We start from the raw sequence: 21,899 nt of genomic DNA on the forward strand, positions 1-21,899 counted from the left end.
GGACCAGTAGTGGGCTCCTCCTGGCTCTACAAAAAATCATTCTGAAAACTTGTCTGTACTGTTTCCAGAGCGGCCTGCAGCAATCCCTTCAGGAGCTGCTCATTGGCCACTTTACACTGAGTACCAATGGGTGAAGAGTGTGTGTGGTGCAATCTCCGCTACGCTCTACCTGAAAATTGCATTGGGGTCCTATGTATGTCATAGGAGCCCGACTTGCATGTCTTAATGAGGTGCCCGCCTAAAACCTTGAGGTAGAAGATCAACCATGATCTTATTGAATGGCGGAGCAGTCTCAAGGTGGCTTATGGCCTACTCCTGCTCCTATTTCTTATGTTCTAACAGGTGGGCTGCCCATTTCCAGGACTAGTTGAAGCGAGTGGATTGGTAACAGGGCAGTAAATTTAGCAGCATGATTTTCAGAGCACTACTGCCCTGTTCCCACCCAGTGGAGGCAGTGTGGCAATACTTTTGTAACAAAATTAGACCAGGATTGTATAGTAAAAGAATTATTTTGTCAGGTCCCACTCTTGGCGTGGAGCCATACTAAATGAAGCATTTGCTGTATAGTGTTCTAGCTCGTTCTTGAACCCATGTCCCTGTCTAATGAGGCTCCAGGCTGGGAACAGAGTGCCAAATTTACCCTCGAGTACCTACTTATATATGTTTAGTTTATACAAAAAGCATGTAGAAGGAACATTCTCTCTGCCAATATTGTCAGCTATATCTTAGAAAATACTTTTTGTACTGCATTCTTTTTCTTTTGAATGTAAATGTTTTCACAGAATCTACAGTGCAGATAGAGGCCATTTCGGCCCATCGAGCCTGCACCGACACATATCCCACCCTATCCCCGTAATTTTGTTAATGGATTCTCAATTTCCTTTTTTTCAAATTGTCTACAAGTTAGCAGGCCCCAAAAAGTTACATCTCCCTGGAATCTGCACAGCCCCATTGTTAGTTGAATTGCTGGCAAACTCAGGAATTAAGGCTTTTAAAATGTTTTGAACAGTATTGCTACATTCAGTTTAGAAATAAAAATATTTTCAGGTTGTCAAAACAGACAATGGCCGAGAAGTTACTGTTTGTGTGACATTCTTCTGTCTAATCTTTTAGCAGAAGTGCTAATCCATTTAAAATAAAGAGTACCACCTGTGCTAAAATAACAGACAAAGGAACATCTAATTAGAGTTTGATCTCTAATATTGCCAACAGTAATTTCTAGCCTAATATAACTTTAAGGAACTAATCATGACTCATGAAAGCCACAAATGATTTTACGGTACCACTACAGAACAGCTGTGCTCTGAAACAGATTGTTAATAGGTATTTAAAAATGCAATTATTGATGCTCGTTAAAATCGTATTCCCTCTCAAGAAATCTTAGATTGTAGCTATAAGATCTGCTGTATTTTAGCTGTCCACTTACTTTCTGTGGTGTATGTAACCTGTTCCACCTTAAGAGAACTTAAGCCTGTTCCACCTTAAGAGATGTACTACTTTCTCTGGCTGCTGTATACGTAATACCGGTGGTGACCACCGGTATATAAGTACTGTGTAGTGATATTGTATTTAGTATAGTCCTGACCTCCAACTAGTAAAGACTTGTAGTCTGTGTCAGTAATTAATCTTAATACAACTGGAACACACAGACTTAACAGTGGCGACGAGTCCGATTCTTACCCTGCGGCAGTTTATATCCACGGCGGCTTCGTCCACAGAACGGGCGTCGAAGAGAGGCATCCACCCTCATCACCCTGCTGGAAGACACGGCAGGCATCGAGAACCCGGAGTGCAGAAGACATCCTGAACTCGAAGCCTCCATCAGCGGCAGTCAGCTATCTTCTTTCTACCTCGGTGGTGGGTAAGCCGGTCAGCGACGCGAGCAGAAAGTCGGCCGCGTTGGCTGTACAGACGGGGGGAGGAAGACGGAGGAATAAGGGCGGTGAGATCGATCGCGACCGGAGATAAGGGCCGGGCCGCATTCGGGCCGAAAGGCGCAGCGCGGGGACATCGATCGCGGCTGGTGATAAGGGCCGGGCCGCTTTCGGGCCAAAAAGGCGCAGCATCTGGGGCAACTGAAGGCGCGAGAGCCGCGGTGAAGGCGAACGCAGCCGGTGCTAATAACCGGGCTGCAAGAAGGGCTGCGAGGCGTGACATCGGGGAAGCGCGAATGCCCGAGGGAGCCGCGGTGAAGCGGAGACAGCGTCGGGGGAGTTACTAACCGCTGGGAAAGGAGCAGCAGCGGCACGCCAAACGCCATTGCAGCCAGTGGGTGAAGACCGCCAAGCGCGGGAAAACCGCCATTTTGTAGGCGGAGGACGAAGACAAGAGCGGGAAGCCGCCATCTTGGGATAAAATAAATTGCAACGATGCCTAAACATGGGAACATTAATACCTTTGATAGCGACATCGAAGATTGGGCCATGTATGTAGAACGCATACAAAATTATTGTAAAGCAAATAAAATCCCAGATGCAGAGAAAGCACTAACTTTATTAAACTTAATGGGTGCGAAGACATACGGGCAATTGAAACACCTTTTATCACCAGATGAACCGGCGGATAAGACGTTCGAGGAGATTGTTACTGTCCTGAGAAATCATCTAAACCCCACGCCGCTGATGCTAGCGGAACAATTTAAATTTTACAGCAGAAGGCAGCTGAAGGATGAAAGCAATGCTGAATATTTAATGGAATTGCGTAAGCTAGCAAAGTACTGTCAGTTTGGAACGGGACTAACAGAAGCGCTAAGAGATAAATTTGTGTGTGGATTATTAAAAGAAGATACACAAAAGCGACTGCTCGAGGAGAATGAGCTGACGCTTGAGAAAGCGGTCACTATGGCAGCAGCACACGAAGCCGCAGCGAGAGGCACGGCAGTAATGCAGCTACGGTCACCGGAACTCAGTACAAATAAATTGGGTTTGAGTACTGTAAAATGTTATCGTTGTGGAAAGACAACACACAATCAGAACCAGTGTTGGTTTAAAAACCAAGAATGCAGAACGTGTGGCAGGCTTGGCCACATAGCTAAAGTATGCCGGTCAGGAAAGAAGACCAGCAACAAAAAGTCACCGCAAGGAAAATACATAAAGGTGCACAAGGTGACAAAGACCAGTTTGAACGAACAGAAGTCAGATTCAGACGCTAGCAGTAATGAACTGGGTAGCTTAAGAGTACACAACGTTGGTAAGGATGCAGATCTCCAGACAATTTGGGTCACTCTCCAGATAGCAGGAGTCCAAGTAAAGATGGAATTGGACACTGGATCGGCATTGACGGTCATGAATAAGAAAGATTACAAAAGGTTATTCCAACATATTCCCCTACGGGATACGAAGATTATATTGAAAACATACACGGGGCAAAGAGTGTACCCCATCGGAAAGATAGAGGTAAAAGTGGTCCACAAGGGCGAAGAAAGCCAAGTAATGGACTTATATGCGCTACCTGAAGGAGGTCCACCACTACTGGGACGGGAGTGGATTAGGAAAATGAATATGGACTGGCACTCCTTAAAAGCACTAACGGTAGATTCCGGGGAAACAGATGTCAAACCTAAACGATTGTCCAAAATATTGGATGATGCTAAAGAGGTGTTCCAGCAAGGACTGGGAACACTGAAAGGAATTACGGCAAACATCAAGATTGATGAACATGCACAACCAAAATTTTTCAAAGCCAGACCGGTACCCTATGCAATACGACCTACTATAGAAGCGGAACTGGAAGCGCTAGAACGTTCAGGTGTACTGTCAAAGGTAGATTGGAGTGAGTGGGCTACGCCCATTGTTCCCGTTATGAAACGTCCTTCGAGCAACAAGCCAGGAGAACCAGGGAAGGTTCGCATCTGTGGAGATTTCAAGATCACCGTTAATCCGGTGCTTCACACGGTGCAGTATCCGCTTCCGCGGATTGAGGATATTTTTGCTTCGTTGTCTGGCGGGAAACACTTCACCAAGATAGACCTGGCGCAGGCGTACTTGCAGATGGAGGTTGAAGAAGAGTCACGCCAGTACCTCACGATCAACACGCATAGAGGTTTGTACCGGTATAATAGGCTGGTTTTTGGAGTGGCATCGGCTCCGGCAATTTGGCAGAGGGCCATGGAGCAGGTATTACAGGGAATTCCAGGCACACAATGTTACCTGGACGATATTCTGATTACAGGTGATGGTGATGAAGAACACCTCGCAAACTTGGAACTGGTGCTCAACAGACTGAAAGAGTATGGACTTAGAGTTAATTGGCAGAAATGTGAGTTCTTTCAGAAGCGGATCTCGTACTGTGGTCATGTCATTGACCGGGAGGGGCTTCATAAGTCTCCTGACAAGATAGAGGCAGTTGTAAAGGCTCCCGCTCCGGATAATGTCTCTCAGTTGAGGTCGTTTCTGGGATTGATTAAGTATTACCATATAAGTTTCTACCGAATCTATCCACGGTACTGCACCCGCTGAACGCTCTTTTACAGAAGGGGGTACCATGGGAATGGAGCGAAAACTGTAAGAAGGCATTTCGCAAAAGCAAAGAATTGATCACCTCAGAGGAAGTGTTGGCTCACTTCAACCCGACACTGCCTATTCGGTTGGCTTGTGATGCTTCTCCATATGGTATTGGGGCAGTACTCTCACACAAGTTGCCAAATGGCATGGAAAGGCCAGTCGCGTTTGCATCCAGATCATTGACCTCCGCTGAGCGCAACTATGCGCAGATCGATAGGGAGGCTCTCAGCCTTGTATGGGGAGTGAAGAAGTTTAATCATTACCTGCAGGGCCAAAAATTCACACTTCTGACAGACCATCAGCCGTTGGTATCCATTTTTAACCCTAAGAAGGGTGTTTCGGTGATGACAGCACAGCGACTCCAGAGATGGTCCCTTTTCCTAGGGGCACATCAATATCAAATAGAATTCAAAGGTACAAAGCAGCATGGCAATGCTGATGGGCTGTCGCGCCTGCCACTACCTGAAGCAGAAGAGACGACGAAAGTGGACCCTGTTGAGTTATTTCATTCGACCATCATCGAGTGTTTACCAGTCACCAATGCAAGTATTGAAAGGGAAACCAGGAACGACCCGACACTGTCCCGAGTTTACGAGGTGACAGTGAAGGGATGGCCAACACATGGTGATCCTCTGTTACCGGCATTCTCGGCAAGGCGAGACCAGCTGTCCGTCTGCCATGGTACTTTGATGTACGGGACAAGAGTGATTATTCCTCCCAAGTTACGGGAAAGAGTTCTAAAGGAACTGCATGAAGGTCATCTGGGGGGAGTTAAGATGAAAAGTCTTGCTAGGGCTTATGTATGGTGGCCGGGCATTGACCAACAGATAGAGGAGTTGACAAAAAGCTGCGCTGGGTGCCAAAAAGTGCAAAATGCACCTCCGATCGCACCGCTACACCCATGGGAATGGCCTTCAGCCCCATGGCAACGCGTACATATTGACTTTGCTGGTCCATTCATGGACTCCATGTTCCTAATTGCGGTGGACGCACATTCCAAATGGCCAGAAGTGATCAAGATGAATACCACTACTTCAGAAAAGACAATCGCGGTGTTAAGAACAATATTCGCCAGGAACGGATTGCCAGAACAGATATGTTCGGACAACGGACCACAGTTCGTGTCGGAAGAATACCAAAAATTCTTAAAGAAGAATGGGGTGAAACATTATACCTCTGCCCCATATCATCCGGCGACAAACGGGTTGGCCGAGAGATTTGTCCAAACATTCAAAAAGGCAATAAAGGCCATGAACGATGATCAGATTCCGTTACAACACAAGGTGGACAATTTCCTAATGGCATATCGAAACGCCGCTCATGCAGTGACTAACCAAAGTCCTGCCATGATGTTTTATAACAGGAGGTTGCGGTCCAGGTTGGACTTGTTAAAACCAAATGTGCGGAGGGAAGTGGAAAACAAACAGTTCCGGCATATTAATAACAAGTCCACTCGAAGTTTCGACGTAGGACAACCAGTGTTGGCAAGGGGCTATGGAAATGAAAAATGGCAGTCCGGAACAATTCGGGCCAGACAAGGACCTCTGATGTACACAGTAGATATTGGTAACAATGTGATAAGGCGTCATGCGGATCAACTGGTAGAATCAAGAGCAAGGGTTGAACCCATGGTTGCAACAGAGACAACTGTGGAAGACGTTAATGAACCTGAAGCATCTACCTCGGCAGGGACTGTACCTGATGATGACGTCCAATACATAGGAAACCAACAAGAAGAGTCACCTCAGCAACAAGAATCAGAGACCACTGAAAGGCGTTATCCAAACCGAATCAGAAGGCCTCCTGAGAGACTGAACCTTTGAACTGTTTATACCTGAAGTTATATATGTATATATGTTATTGTGTTATGTTAAATGGGGATATGACTGTTAGGCTAAAAAGGGAGGATTGTGGTGTATGTAACCTGTTCCACCTTAAGAGAACTTAAGCCTGTTCCACCTTAAGAGATGTACTACTTTCTCTGGCTGCTGTATACGTAATACCGGTGGTGACCACCGGTATATAAGTACTGTGTAGTGATATTGTATTTAGTATAGTCCTGACCTCCAACTAGTAAAGACCTGTTGAACTTTATTCTTGTAGTCTGTGTCAGTAATTAATCTTAATACAACTGGAACACACAGACTTAACACTTTCCTTTCCGTGCTAAATAATGGCCCGTATTTTCCGATGCCTGTGGGTGTTACAAGCTGTGTACACATCCGTAGGGACATCGGAAATGCCGGTTTCAAGCATGCGAAGTGCATGCTCTGAAAACCGACATTTCCGATCTGTAAGGCCTGCTTTTACCAGCATAATTTATAACTTTATAAAAATACTTTTTAAAAAAGGTAAGTTTATTTTTAGCCCCGTAAAAAACTTTTTTTTTTTTTTTTTAAAAGATTACATTTTTGCTTGAAATATTTAATTTATTGTAATTTCAACTAATTTTAAAAATGTGATTTAAAAAAAAAAAAAAATTTAATGTTTTAAAGTGTTTTTGGGGTGATCTCCATTCATATATTTGACAGGTCTATCTGTCAAGTGTATGAAGGGAGATTCCCTTCTTTGATTGGCTCCCCATGGCCCACGTGATCCCAGGGACACTTGCGAACCGCATGCGCCTCTGGGATACCTGGGCCCTGCACATTTCGAGTTGGAGAGGCCCAGGAGCGGAAGTGTCCGGACCTCGGGAGCCCTCAGGTAAGTCCATAGATTTTTTCCAGATCGGAGGCCTCTGCACGCGGGAAGCCTCCGATCGGAAAATACGGGCCAATATTTCCTAACCTGAGGCGAAACTGAGTGCAGTGTAGGTTTACCAGAATGATACCCGGACTTCAAGGGTTAAGTTACGAGGAGAGATTACACAAATTAGGGTTGTATTCCCTAGAATTTAGAAGGTTAAGGGGTGATCTGATCGAGGTTTTCAGGATATTAAGGGGAACAGATCGGGTAGATAGAGAGAAACTATTTCTGCTGGTTGGGGATTCTACGACTAGGGAGCATAGTCTAAAAATTAGAGTCAGACCTTTCAGGAGTGAAATTAGGAAATACTTCTACACACAAAGGGTGGTAGAAGTTTGGAACTCTCTTCCGCAAATGGCAGTTGGTGCTAGATCACTTGTTAATTTTAAATCTGAGATTGATAACATTTTGTTAACCAAAGGTATTAAGGGATATGGGCAAAAGCGAGTATATGGAGTTAGGTCGCAGATCAGCCATGATCTCGTTGAATGGTGGAACAGGCTCGAGGGGCTGAATGGCCTCCTCCTGTTCCTAACTACTCTTGCTCATATTAGTGGACGAGCACTTAATGCATTCATGCGACATTCCTTTCTCTATTTTAAAGTAAGCATCTTCCCATTTATTTTCTATTAGTTAATGCCCCTGATGGAATACTGCACCGAAGAATATCATACCAAAGCTATAAGCTTTCCCCCCTAATATTGCCAACTGTAATTTCGAGGCAACTGTTTCACTGTCAAGTTAAGTAGAAAAAAATGTCATTGCCACGAAGTATTGTTTTAAGAGTTGATTCACACGTAGTTCCATCTAGCATTGCACCAATTGTAGTGGTATTTTCAGTGTCCTCACTGAGCTTGGGTTCAGTCTTGGTCTTGAACTTGGTCTTGCTTTTTGTAATAATATATACTGTACAATGAATTAAGTTCATCCATCAGAGTACTAAATGATGGTCGGCTTTCCTCCGACTCATTCCAGCAGCTAAGCATTATTCCATACACGTCTTGGGTACAGGTTTTGGGGCAAGGCATTCTGTAACCATTGTTTACTTGATCCACGACTTCCTTGTTTGTCATTCCTGCAAAAGCAAATTAAATTATAAAAACAATGCACAGTCCTGCGCGCTATATGCCTTAAAATTATTTTAATTTACTTACCTTCATAAGGGTCTTTGCCATAAGTCACTATTTCAAACAGAAGAACACCAAAAGACCATACATCTGATTTTACTGAATATCTCTGGTAATTTGCAGCTTCTGGTGCTGTCCACTTTACAGGTATTTTGGTCCCAGCACGCATATTATACACCTCATCCTGTTCAATAAAAACAAGGGATTTGTTATAATTGCAAAAATGAAGAGCAATTTGATTCATTTTTATCTTATTTTTCATACAATGAGTATTTAGCAATGATTGGCATTTTAGGGTAAATTTTCGAAACAAATGGAAAATTGTTGGATCATAGAAACATAGAAGATAGGAGCAGGAGTAGGCCATTCGGCCCCTCGAGCCTGTTCCGCCATTTAATGAGATCATGGCTGATCATCCAAATTCAGTAACCTGTCCCTGCTTTCTCCCCATATCCCTTGATCCCTTTAGCCTTAAGGAATATACCTAACTCCTTCTTGAATATACTTAATAAGTTGGCCTCAACTGCCTTCTGTGGTAGAGAATTCCACAGGTTCACCGCTCTCTGGGTGAAGAAATTCCTCCTCACCTCAGTCCTAAATGGCTTACTCCTTATCCTTAGACTGTGACCCCTGGTTCTGGACTCCCCCGCCATCAGGAACATCCTTCCTGCATCTAGTCTGTCTAGTCCTGTTAGAATTTTATAAGTTTCAATGAGATCCCCTCTCATTCTTCTAAACTCTAGCGAATATAAGCCTAATCGACCCAATCTCTCTTCATACGTCATTCCTGCCATCCTAGGTATCAGTCTGGTGAATCTTCGCTGCACCCCATCCATGGCAAGAACATCCTTCCATGCGCTTGCAAGTTTCTGTTAGAGGCTCCCAGTGGCTCAATGCCAGGGTGCCTGCATCTGTGCAATTTACCCTATTGAATGTACTAGTCTCAGGAGTCACTCTGAGTGGAAGCTGAGGGCAGATAAGTGTTCTGTTCCTTTATCACTAAATGCCGAACAATCCATTATGGGATTATTTTTCTCACCTCAACCCTCCCTCTACCCACCAAAAAAGGAGGTTGGGGGCATCGGGGGAAAGGAAAAAGCTGTTTGTGTTTTTATTTTATTTTTTGAGAGCAACAAGAAAATGATAAGTAAGTCACTTACTCGCAATCCCACATACAATCATACTGTAGATCCTGGGGCAGGTACAGATGACCACCATTACACTCATGCGTGTAGGAATGGTGAGATCAATGGGGAAACCCATATGCGACATGCATGATGTGAGCTACATTGATTTTCAGAGTATCTCGGAAAAGTACAAGTGCATGAAATACTTTAGAAAGTGATTACCTCCCTGCTCTGAGTCCTGTTAGCATGGGGGTAATTATGGCGTCAATGGGAATAAAAATCGGAAGAGATGTATAACTGGTGGCTGAATGGATTTTCGCTCATTTTACACGATCACCCAAAATCAAATTTACACCCCCCCCCCGTCTCTACCAGTGACTCATAGCACTGTTTCCCAGCAGTTTACTGCCTATGCAAAATAATGATCTTTTTGCCTATATGAGCATTAATGCCACTTATAAAATCATGCTTCAGTGTAAACAAATGGTTGACCTGTTTTTGCCTAAACAAAGGTAACGGGAGCAGAATTTAAAAATACTCACCTAATAGGCCACCTTTCTCTCAAATTTAGCTTTCAAACTCTCTTCCTTTATCAAAACCTTTCTTAAAGATAGCTATTTTATTGATGCTATTATGGTCGTTGCTCTTCTCAACTTTCCTCTCTCATTCCTCCTTAAGTCCAAATAAGACATTCTACACACAGTTCCCACTTCCTGCAACCTCACGGTGTTGAAATCAAGAATGTTCATACCGTCACCCATTTTAACTCATTCTTTCTGTGGACCTTAAAACTCAAAAACTCATTATCTTTCTCAGCTTTCCCTCCCTCCAACAATCTACAGACTTTTTAAACCAAAATTTGGTATCACCTGATCATTACTTCCTGATATACCTCATCTTCTCCTCTAATCTTTTCAACCGTGGCTGTGTCTTGCCCTATATGCTTTGGCCTTTCACCTAGGTTTCTATATAAAAAGAAAATCTAATAATCACCACCACAACATCTACGTTTTGACTGTAATCTTGGTTTCACTCTCCTTCCCCACCACCAAAAAAATAACTTTGTAAATATTTCACTTCACAGATCACTACATCACCAAAGATGTATCAGACTGCCTTATTACCTTAAAGAATTAAAGAACATGCATTTATATCACACCTTATCATGTCTCTCAGGATATCTCAAAGCATTTCACATACATTGTGAGAGAAAAGTACTTTTTTTGTGGGCTTTTCAGTAGAATAGGCCTTTTAGATTCAAAGCTGTTATTATCAGCAGTTCATGTAACTGTCATTGTACACCTCCATCAGAAGATATTCTATCTACAGTACTTATCTTATATTTATGGGATGGTGGTATGGGAAACATTATTATTTGTTTCTAACCTTGTTGTGGAATGTGCAGGAGTCATCAGATGGGTGCTGGGATTCAGACAGGGAAATTGATTAACATACAGGCACAAAAGTTCCCATAACATAATGAGTGATTTAATGTATATAAGGCAGACGTAAAGCATAAAATATTGGAATGTTCTCTGAGCGAGGCTGTACCACTCACGTATTACCACAAGGCCATTCGAGATCGATCACCTCAAAACCTGTAGATGTTAACAGGTTGTATCTTTCTTATTTTACTATGTTATAAGTATAACCTTTGTAGTTTGTGTGTAACAAAAAGAGAGTAGTAATACAGGAAACTTTGGTTTATCCGGAGGTTGTATGTCCGGAATACTCGATCTAACGGCAAAAATCAGGAGCCATTTTCTGTAAGCTTTTTTAGATCTCGTTCTTTTTTTCCCCCCAGTCAGCCACTGCAAGGTCTGTAGCTATAGCAACAGCTTCAGCTACAGACACTTGCAGCTGCAGCCGACTCTTTAGGAGCTGTTGCTAAGCAACGGTGTTTGTTGTCAGATACGGAGATGAAAACCTCCGTATGCTTCAACATTAACTTTGTATGTCTGGCAGTTTTGATAGATCAGCAACACGCCAGTCCCGTCAGTGCCGGATATCACAAAGTTTCCTGTATTAGGCGACTTTAATTACCCAAATATAGAATGGGAAATACAATAGTGCTAAGGGTAGGGACCGAGAGGAATTTCTGAGATGTTCACAGGAGAACTTTCTCGATCAATATGTCTCCAGTCCAACAAGGAAGGAAGCAGTGTTGGATCTGGTTCTGGGGAATGAAGTAGAGCAAGTGGATTGTATTACAGTAGGAGATCATCTAGCTAACAGTGACCACAACACAATTCAGTTTAGATTAATTATGGAAAGAGACCAGAAAATATCGAAGGTAAAAATGCTCAACTGGGGAAGAGCTAATGTTAGTGATTTAAGAAGGGACCTAGCACCGGTAGATTGTAAAATGTGATTGCAGGGTAAAGCAATAACGGAGCAATCGAGGGCATTCAGGGAAGAGATAGTTCAGGTACAAACTAGGCATATTCCTTTGAAAGGAAAAGGTAGAGCACCCAAAGCTAATGCGCCCTTGATGACAAAGGAAATAAAAGTTAAAATAAAACAGAAAAAGGAGGCTTATGACAAATGTTAGAAGCAAGATTCAGTTAATAACCAGGAAGATTATAGAAAGTACAGGAGGGAATTGAAAATGTTAATACGGGAGGCAAAGAGAGGTCACGCGAAAAGATTAGCAGGCAACATTAAATTGAACCCTAAAACATTTTATAAGCACAGAAAGTGTAAAAAGTAGGGAAAAAGTTGAGCCTATTAAGGACCCAAAGGGAAATCTTCATGTCGAGGCAGAGGACATGGCTAAAGTATTAAATGAGAACTTTGCATCTGTCTTCACAAAGGAAGCGAATGATGTGAAGGTTACACTAAAAGAGGAGAATGAAATTATGGACAGGATAGTAATAGATAGAGAAAACGTACTAAAAAGATTAATATTACTGAAAGTTGGTAAGTCACCTGGTCCGGAATAATGCATCCTAGGTTGCTGAAAGAAGCTAAGGTAGAAATAGCAGAGGTATTTGTCATAATCCTTCAATCCTCATTGGATACAGGAGTAGTGCCGGAGGACTGGAGGGTTGCTAATGTTCTACCACTATTCAAGAAAGGGGAGAGGGATAAACCAGAAAACTACAGGCCAGTCAGCTACCATGGGGGAGTTTTTGGAAACCATTATCAGGAACAAAATAAACTTCCATTTGGAAAGGCATGTGTTAATTAAGGAGAGCCAGCATGGATTTGTTAAAGGTAAATTGTGTCTGACTAACTTGATTGCATTATTTTATGAGGTAACAGAGTACGTTAATCAAGGTAGTGCAGCAGATGTATATATGGACTTTGGGAAGGCATTCCACAAGTGCCACACAGGACGCTTGTTAAGAAGATGGAAGCCCAAGGCATTAAGGGGAAAGTGGTGATATGGATACGGAATTGGCTCAGTGACAGGAAGCAGAGGGCAGTGGTGGATGGATGTTTTTCAGACGGAAGGTGGTTTGCAGTGGTTTTCCCCAAGGGTGAGTTTTGGGTCCGTTACTCTTCAATTTTTATAAATGACCTAGACTTGGGTGCAAGGAGCAGCATTATAAAGTTTGCAGATGATACGAAACTTGGGAACGTAGTAGATAGTGATGAGGATAGTTGTAGACTTCAGGATGACAGACAGGATGGTGAAATGGGCAGAAGCATGGCAGATGGAGTTCAATGCGGAGAAGTGTGAAGTGATGCGCTTGGGAGGACTAATATGGAAAGTCTGGAACGCTACACTTGAAAAGGTGGTGGAAGCCGATTCCATAAATAATTTTAAGAGGGAGTTGGACAGGCACTTGAGGATGAGGAACTTACAGGGTTACGGACAAAAAGCGGCAGTGTGGGACTGAGCACGACTGCTCTTTCAAAGAGCCAGCACAGGCACGACGGGGCGAATGGCCTCCTTCTGTGCTGTAAGTTTCTATGATTCTATGATTTTTACTTCTTTACTTCCTGCATTAGCTTCTTTTTTAACTGTAATAAGCATGTATACTTTGGAACAAGGCTCCCTCTAGTTTCTGAGTATCAAAGACCGAATCTAATACAAATTACTCACACACTGAATTAATTTTGAAGTGCAGACACTGTTGTTATTTTGTACACAGCAAGATCCCACAAACTGCAATGAAGTGAACGAACAGTTCATCCATTTTGGTTAAGGGAAGGAAGTCTGCCACTGATACAGGCTGATGAAACCTTAGTTTAACATCTTATCCAAATGATGGCACCTCTCAGTGCAACACTCTCAGTACTATAGTGACGTGTTAGCCCAGATTATGTGCTCAGAATTTGACTGTGGGGCTTGAATCATAGATTGGAACAGCACAGAAGGAGGCCATTCAGCCCATCGAGTCTGCACCGGCTCTTTCGAAGAGCAGTCCAGTTAGTCCCACACCTCCGCTCTTTCCCCATATCACTGCAATTTTTTCTCCTTCAAGTATTTATCCAATTCCTTTTTGAAAGCTACGATTGAATCTGTTTCAACCACCCTATCAGGCAGTGCATTCCAAATCCTAACCACTCATTGCGTAAAAAAGGAGTTCCTCATGTCGCCTCTGGTTCTTTTGCTAATCACCTTAAATCTGTGCCCTCTGGTTATCGACCCTTCGGTCATTGGAAACAGTTTCTCTTTATTTACTCTATCTAAACCCTTCATGATTTTAAACACCTCTATCAAATTTCCTCTTAGCCTTCACTGCTCTAAGGAGAACAATCCCAGCTTCCCCAGTCTATCCACATAACTGTAATCATTCTAATAAATCTCTTCTGCACCCTCTCCAAAGCTTTCACATCCTTCCTAAAGTTTGGTGCGCAGAATTGGACACAATACTCCAGCTGGGGCCGAACTCATGTTTTATACAGGTTTAGCATAACTTTCTGGCTTTTGTACTCTATGGGCTGGATTTTGATACCGGAGGCGTGTAGGAGGCGGGACTACAACTTTTGGGGTTGTAGTCCCGCCTCCATCAAGTTGTGGCCAACCCACTCGATTTTCAATTGATTGACCTTGTTGAGCCCGCCCAGCGGGCTCAGCAGGCCAATTAAGGGCCACCCGGCAACAGGTGACGTCAGATTGACATTTCATCTGTCAAGAGCTTTTGACAGATGAAATATCAGCGTTTGATAGCTCTTTGAAGCTGTCAAACACTGACAATCTGTACTCCAAGTTAATTCCTTCCTCTCAGGCTGATTTAGAGATCTCTCCAGAACAGAAAGCTGAATGCTGCAACTTTTGACAGCTCGCATCCATTCTGCTTTCTGTGCCGGTGAGATGAGGGACTCCCGAGACCTGAAGGAAGGAAGGCTGTAAAGGTAAGAAAAGGTAAGTAAAACTTCTTTAAACACTTTACACACACCAAACACACTTACCTCTGCACTCATGCACCCATCACTCACCTGAACACTGACATCTCGAACCCTCCAAGCCCTTCAGCCCGACGGTCCGCCTCACTAACTTGGCGTGGTTTGGAGCCGTCGGGAATCCCACACTTCAGGGGTAAAAATAGGGATTAGGCTAAAAACTGCCTGTTAACTACCTGTTAACAGGCAGTTAATTGGCACTAATCCCCTTCCCGCCTCGGGGAAGCGGCTCCCAGCACAGGTCGGGTATCCGCCTCCTTTGAAACTGGCATGGAGGCGGGTTAGGGGCGGGATGGGTTCGTGCCCCCCGATTTCACGATTTCACACCCCCACACGCCTCCAATCCCGCCTCCACGGCCCAATGAAAATCCTGCCCCATGTCTCTATTTATAAAGCCCAGGATCCCCCGTGCTTTATTAACTGCTTTGTTAAGCTGTCCTGTCACCTTCAAAGATTTGTGCACAAACACACCCAGGTCTCTCTGTTCTTGCACTCCCTTTAAAATTGTACCATTTATCTTGCATTGTCCCTCCTCATTCTTCCTACCAAAATGTATCACCTCACACTTTTCTGTGTTGTATTTCATCTGCCACGTGTCCACCCATTCCACCAGCTTGTCAATATCCTCTTGAAGTCTATTACTACCTGCCTCACTGTTTACTACACTTCCAATTTCCAGTTCTAGTAAATAGAAAAAAAAGTATTTATATCAAAGAATATTAAAATGGAAAAGGTGACAATTAGAAAAAACAAGAGGGGCGGGACTTTTTGTTGTTGTTAAAAATGACAAAATGCAGCTATATTTAAACTACATTGAAGTACCACTGAGCTGTGCACACTACAGGGGCTGTGCTGGTCTGGTCTGCTGCTTTTGTGAAATCCCTGTCCAGACTCCATTTGAAACTCGCTGGAACTCTTCCAAATGAGGCACATCCAAGAAATGTTTGAAGGATGTGCCAGCTGCAGGATAATTGCTCGCTGGCATCAACAAAGTGCTTTCAGAATCCTCATTGAATGTGTTGGTTTAAAAGAAAGTTTTTTTTAATTATTCGTTTATGGGATCTGGGCGTCACTGGCAAGGCCAGCATTTATTGCCCATCCCTAGTTGCCCTTGAGAAAGTGGTGGTGAGCCGCCTTCTTGAACCGCTGCAGTCCGTGTGGTGAAGGTACTGCCACAGTGCTGTTAGGGAGGGAGTTCCAGGATTTTGACCCAGCGACGATGAAGGAACGGCGATATACTTCCAAGTCAGGATGGTGTGTGACTTGGAGGGGAACTTGGAGGTGGTGGGGTCAATTGTCCTGTACGCCCTTTGTCTGGGTGCTCCGCACCTAAAGTACACTATGCCTGTCTTAGACCGAGTTTGGGGAATTTTAACCCCCCTTGATGGGTGGGAGAGGGTCGGGATTAAAAATTCAAAATTGTGTAACGTGACCCCCGACCCGCCATACACCCCGTCACCATTTTTACGATAGCGGGTTGCGTAGCGCGTCTGTGTCCCGCTCTTGAGAGGCGGGACACTTCATTATAATATTTAAATCATGCTCCCACAGTTTAGATGCAGATTAAAGTTCCCTGTCTGCCCCTAAGGGCTTCCCTCCTGATCCCCCCTCCCTTTTGTCAGTCCAACCTGGTCACATCGTGGGTGCAGGCCGGTAAGGGCCTTGTGCCCAGAAACAGGGGCAGGGACACAAGTACAGCTGCAGGCATGAGGGGCCTGCATCTAGAAAACTGGCTGTTGGGCTGTAGGTAAAAATAACCCCACTGTTGGTAAAGTGTTCACTTGGCCCACTTGTCAGAACTCTTTGCTCTAAGTCAAGCTGTGGGCTTAAGACGCACTCCAGGATTTCAACGTATAATCTAGGGTGTCATTCAAGTGCAGCACTGAGTGGGTACCACACTCTTTGGACGAGATTTTAAAACAAGGCCCAAAGTCCTATGTTAGAAGCATGTATTTCTGCTCACAGAGAATCATCATCATCTGGAACAAACTGCTGAAGCATTCATTACAATCCCATTCCATGCACTGCAGACAGTATTGTGTTCTATAATATTCAGCATGTGTTTACACTTCATTATAGAAACAGGTGATGCAAAATAGGATTCTCAGAAAATAGTTCCAGACTGGTTTGTCGAGATTGTGTGTCACTTACCCGGATTGATCTCGCTAATCCGAAGTCTGCAACTTTGCAGACAAGCTCTTCTCCAACAAGAACATTTCTTGCAGCCAAATCCCGGTGGACAAATTTATGATTTTCTAAATAAGCCATTCCATCAGCCACTTGGCTAGCGATGTATACATGGTGAGTCATTGTTAATGTTTTGCCTTCATCACCTAGAAACAAAATACTCAAATATAACATACACAGAAGTAATTTCATTATAAAGTCAGCATCTCACAAGAGGTTAGGTAGCACAGAGGGTTAGTATAGAACACTTTCACTGCTGGAACTGGGCTGGAATACAAACTAGACTGATGGCATACAAATCTCCTCTCCTTACTGTAAGAAAAAAAGACTTGCATCTATATAGCGCCTTTCACAACCACTGGACGTCTCAAAGTGCTTTACAGCCAATGAAGTACTTTTGAAGTGGAGTCACTGTTGTAATGTGGGAAACGCAGCAGCCAATTTGCGCACAGCAAGGTCCCACAAACAGCAATGTGATAATGACCAGATAATCTGTTTTTGTTATGTTGGTTGAGGGAAAAATATTGGCCAGGACACCGGAGATAACTTACCTGCTCTTCTTTGAATAGTGCCATGGGATCTTTTCCGTCCAGCTGAGAGCAGACGGGGCCTCGGTTTAACGTCTCATCCGAAAGACGGCACTTCCGACAGTGCAGCACTCCCTCAGCACTGTACTGCAGTGTCAGTCTAGCTTTATGTGCTTCAAGTCCCTGGAGTGGGACTTGAACCCACAACATTCTGACTCAGAGACGAGTGCGCTACCAACGGAGCCACAGTTGACCAACTGACAGGGTCCTATCTCAAATGAAGTGTCAAATCCAGTTTCCAGCTTGGGGGTTAAGGCTATCAGGGAGCTTTAATTTGTATCTAAGCTATGCTGTACCTGACCTCTGGCAGCTCTCAAAGTTACAATAAAAGAATGCCGAGTACATCTCCTTGCTTTTGGGCAAGGCATCCAGTCAGCAAGCAATCAAGCCACTAATATCAGTAATTTTATGAATTTGGCAAGAAATTCAATTGAAAGATATAGGTAGCGAAGTATGTGTTGTGATTTTGAACTCTGGGATCAGCCAGAGGGGACCAAAATGGTAATTCCCAATCTTGTATATTTCTGTGTTCCTATGCAAGTTGAAAATTCAGCCGTGCAGTGCTCACAATTTTCTGGCCATTCATTTTACTGGTTGAGAAATTGTAAGCAGTAGGTGCCTGAATTTCTGATAGCCGCTGCCAGTGTGAGGCAGTGCAGGCTCGTAAATTTACCCCCCCCATCCTCCCAGGTGCCTGGAGATTTCTGGTAACCAGCACTAATATCCCTTGCCCCGATGAGTAAAATTCATGTAGTGTGTGTGTGTGTGTGGGGGGAAAGAGGTATTGTCAAACAAAGATTTAAATTGATCCAATTTCTCAATGATTTAGGAAAGAGAAATTTAAAAATTATAACTGCACTGCACAAGCATGCCATTCCTTTTTACAACTGGTGTCATTTTCAGGACAGTTGCAGCTAAGCTAATGCATTGTCCTATAAATAAGACCTGCACATCCACATTTTCATTAAAGAACTCACTGTCATCTAATTTTAATGATTTTTCCTGAGTGCATTTAAGCCGTTTCGCCCATTTTGTCACAACTCGATTTTGACCATAAACTTTTATGTTCTCATAAAATGACAGGTGATTTATTCAATATGCTACAAATGGGAACAAAATTGTTTTGAACGAAATGATTGTAGTAGCTACCATTCCTTTGAAGAGTCTTGCCTACCATCAGGCTGCCAGCGCCTGTCGCGGCAATGGGGGCAGAGGCCTGATTGGGAGAACTGTAGAGTCAGGGAAGCACGTCTGCTCCTCCTGGCTCCACAGCAATGATATTTAAAGGTTTTTTTTAGAAACGTACCCACTGCTGAAGATTCCCGAGTGAAGAAGGCCTGACGCCTACTCCATGCAACCCTAATCAATTTCGGTCGGGGGCCTAAAATAGATATTAGGCCACTCATTTTCATCATCAGACCCTGACTTTTGCATTTTAATTGGGATCTCGCCTGACTGCGGCGAGGGCCTCATACACCTCCCGAAACCCAGAAGTTAAAATAGCAGACCATATCAGTGCCCCTATTTTAATCCACTGCACGCCCATTCTCATCGGGCATGAGGAGGGTGGTGGAGCTAAAATGAGCCCTACGATTTCAATTACTAGTAAATGTTACAGTATGCAACCTACTAACAGGCACATTCACTACACTTTAAATGGGCTGAACCACCAAGGCAGCTTTGTTCTATGAAGAGGCCAGGCTGCATATTATTTAACAGCATTGACAAGAGCTGGACAGGATGTGCTATCAGATGTCAATAGCAAATGAACTATGAGGGAGCTTATCCTTAAATCAAAGAAAAGACACCCAAACGTATTCACTTCAGTCCCATGGTTTCCAGTTCCGTACGTTGAACTGTCTGAGAAACACGAGGTTGTTCAGAGAGGTTCCATGTAATGCCATTTCTCATACAATGTCCATCAAAGACTCAGTCCAAAGCTACTGAAAAGAATACAAGGATTTCAGTCGGTCTCTTTTGTTTTGAAACAGTCGGTCTCTTTTTTTTGTTTTGAAGCAGTTTTTGTGTTATTTAAGTCTAGCATCGCATTTTCTTGATGTATCTTTCTACCTTTGTGTATAATGTCACTTGTAAAGAAATTTGACTAGTTGTTTTTAGCCTTACACATTGGCCTGAAATTGTGTTATTATTGCCTTTTAGAATAGACAGGAGGTGATGCACATCCCATGCGGTTCTTGATGCAATGTATGTAGTTAGTCTCTTATTACACCATTCCCCTCATGGCATAAGGCTATAGATTTCAGTTCATGGCAGGCTACCTCATGTTATAGAAAACATCTAAATGTCATCAGCACTGGGCACCCCTAATAGTGTCAAAATTGGAAGTAAACTTTGTGCGGGATGAGCCAGTTCAAATTTTCTTCAGCAATTTATCGAAATGTTACATAATACAAATATTTAAACCCTGCAAAAAATATGGTCTTGCCACCAAGTCCTAGTGGCAGGAGTGAACTGGAGTTCCTTCCTCAACCTGTCAAATGGGGAACTGAAGCCGGAAATCTGTAACCCTGTTTTTTTAGCACTTAGTTGCAAGGTTGTGGTTTAACAACATATTGCAATATCCATAGCCACAGAGCTAGAAATTTAAACTAGTTCTGTGACAAACTTAACCGTAGCATTTTCCCACTAGTGTTCCAGCTCCCAGCCATGTTAAAATTCACAGTGTTCTCCATTCTTGTACTGTGTTTGATCATACTCTTTCAGACATGCTTCTCTAAACTATTAAGAGCTGGGATTCTGAAAGTAGGAGATTTTCACATCCAATTTTCCAGGCCTATATTGAATCCAAGAACTGAAAGTGGGAAAGTAAATTGGCACCATAATCATTTCTATCCTTGATATGTTTAGCAAAGCTCATAAAACTATGGCTTTGAAAACCTAGGGGGTGGAGCACGCTGGTGTAAGTGAGGAGATGTGCTCACCCCTGATTTACGCCACTGACCCCGTCACAGTTCACGGACAGTCGAGATCAAGAGATCAACCAAGTTGCATGGTTTTGACAGGCTGGGGTGTGATTTGAGGTGCTGACCCCTGCTAAAGAGACTATAAAGTCTGGCAAAGAGCCCCAGGTTGGGGGTTGTATGTGTTGGGTTCCCCCTGAAAGAAAACTTATAGGAAGCTGCCTTAAAACCCCCACCAAAAAAATGTTGTCTGTGTAATCTTCAGATGACCAGGCCATAATCCTGCCCTGGATCCCACCAGCTGGACCCCAATTACATCAGTTACATAAGAACATAAGAAGCAGGAGTAGGTCATTTGGCCCCTCAAGCCTGCTCCGCCATTCAATAAGATCACGGCTGATCTGATCTTGGCCTCAACTCCACTTTCCTACCCGCTCCCCATAACCCTCGACTCCCTTAGCATTCAAAAATCTGTCTATCTCCACCTTAAATATGTTCAATGACCCAGCCTCCACAGCTCTCTGTATTCTCCACCCCAAATCACACCCCAGTCTGAGAAGAAATTCCTCCTCATCTGTTTTAAATGGGCAAACCCTTATTCTGAAACTATGCCCCCTAATTCTAGATTCCCCCAGGAGGGGAAACATCCTCTCTGCATCTACCCTGTCAAGCCCCCTCAGAATCTTATACATTTCAATACGATCACCTCTCATTCTTCTAAACTCCGAGTTTAGGCCCAACCTGCTCAACCTTTCTTCACAAGACAACCCCTTCATCTCAGGAATCAACCTAGTGAATTATCTCTGAACTGCTTTCAATGCAAGTATGTCCCTCCTTAAATAAGGAGATCAAACTGTATGCAGTACTCTAGGTGTGGTCTAACCAGCGCCCTGTACAGTTGTAGCAAGACTTCCCTACTTTAATACTCCAACCCCCTTGCAATAAAGGCCAACATTCCATTTGCCTTCCTAATTACTTGCTGTACCTGCATGCTAACTTTTTGTGTTTCATGTACAAGGACCACCAGATCCCTCTGTACCACAACATTTTGTAGTCTCTCTCCATTTAAATAATTTGCTTTTTTATTTTTCCAACCAAAGTGGATAACCTCACATTTTCCCACATTATACTCCATCTGCCCAATTTTTGCCCACTCACTTAACCTATCTCTATCCCTTTGCAGATTCTTTGGGCAGGATTTTCATTGGGCCGTGGAGGCGGGATTGGAGGCGTGTGGGGTGCTAAAATCTCAAAATCGGGGGGCACGAACCCATCCCGCCCCCATGCCAGATTCAAAGGAGGCGGATAACTGACCTGTGCTGGGAGCCACCTCCCCGAGGCGGGAAGG

The 21,899-nt window shown here is 43.7% G+C and overlaps 1 protein-coding gene across 1 annotated transcript in view; it reads right to left on the reverse strand.

Annotated features, from left to right (window-relative positions):
* Positions 1-5,345: 5,345 nt before the first annotated feature.
* The window catches only part of LOC147108725 (tyrosine-protein kinase Srms-like), an 87,850-nt gene continuing 71,296 nt past the window's right edge, over positions 5,346-21,899 (reverse strand). The window contains exons 6-8 of the mRNA XM_086005482.1: positions 17,008-17,189; positions 8,402-8,558; positions 5,346-8,322 (exon numbers count right to left, since the gene is read on the reverse strand). Of these exons, the coding sequence (XP_085861608.1) occupies positions 8,108-8,322; positions 8,402-8,558; positions 17,008-17,189 (554 nt within the window). The 3' untranslated portion in view covers positions 5,346-8,107. The remainder of the gene's footprint in view (positions 8,323-8,401; positions 8,559-17,007; positions 17,190-21,899) is intronic.

This window comes from Somniosus microcephalus, chromosome 13 (assembly GCF_052327205.1).
Source record: "Somniosus microcephalus isolate GS21.2 chromosome 13, FLI_Smic_1.0, whole genome shotgun sequence".
Classification (NCBI taxonomy): domain Eukaryota; kingdom Metazoa; phylum Chordata; class Chondrichthyes; order Squaliformes; family Somniosidae; genus Somniosus; species Somniosus microcephalus.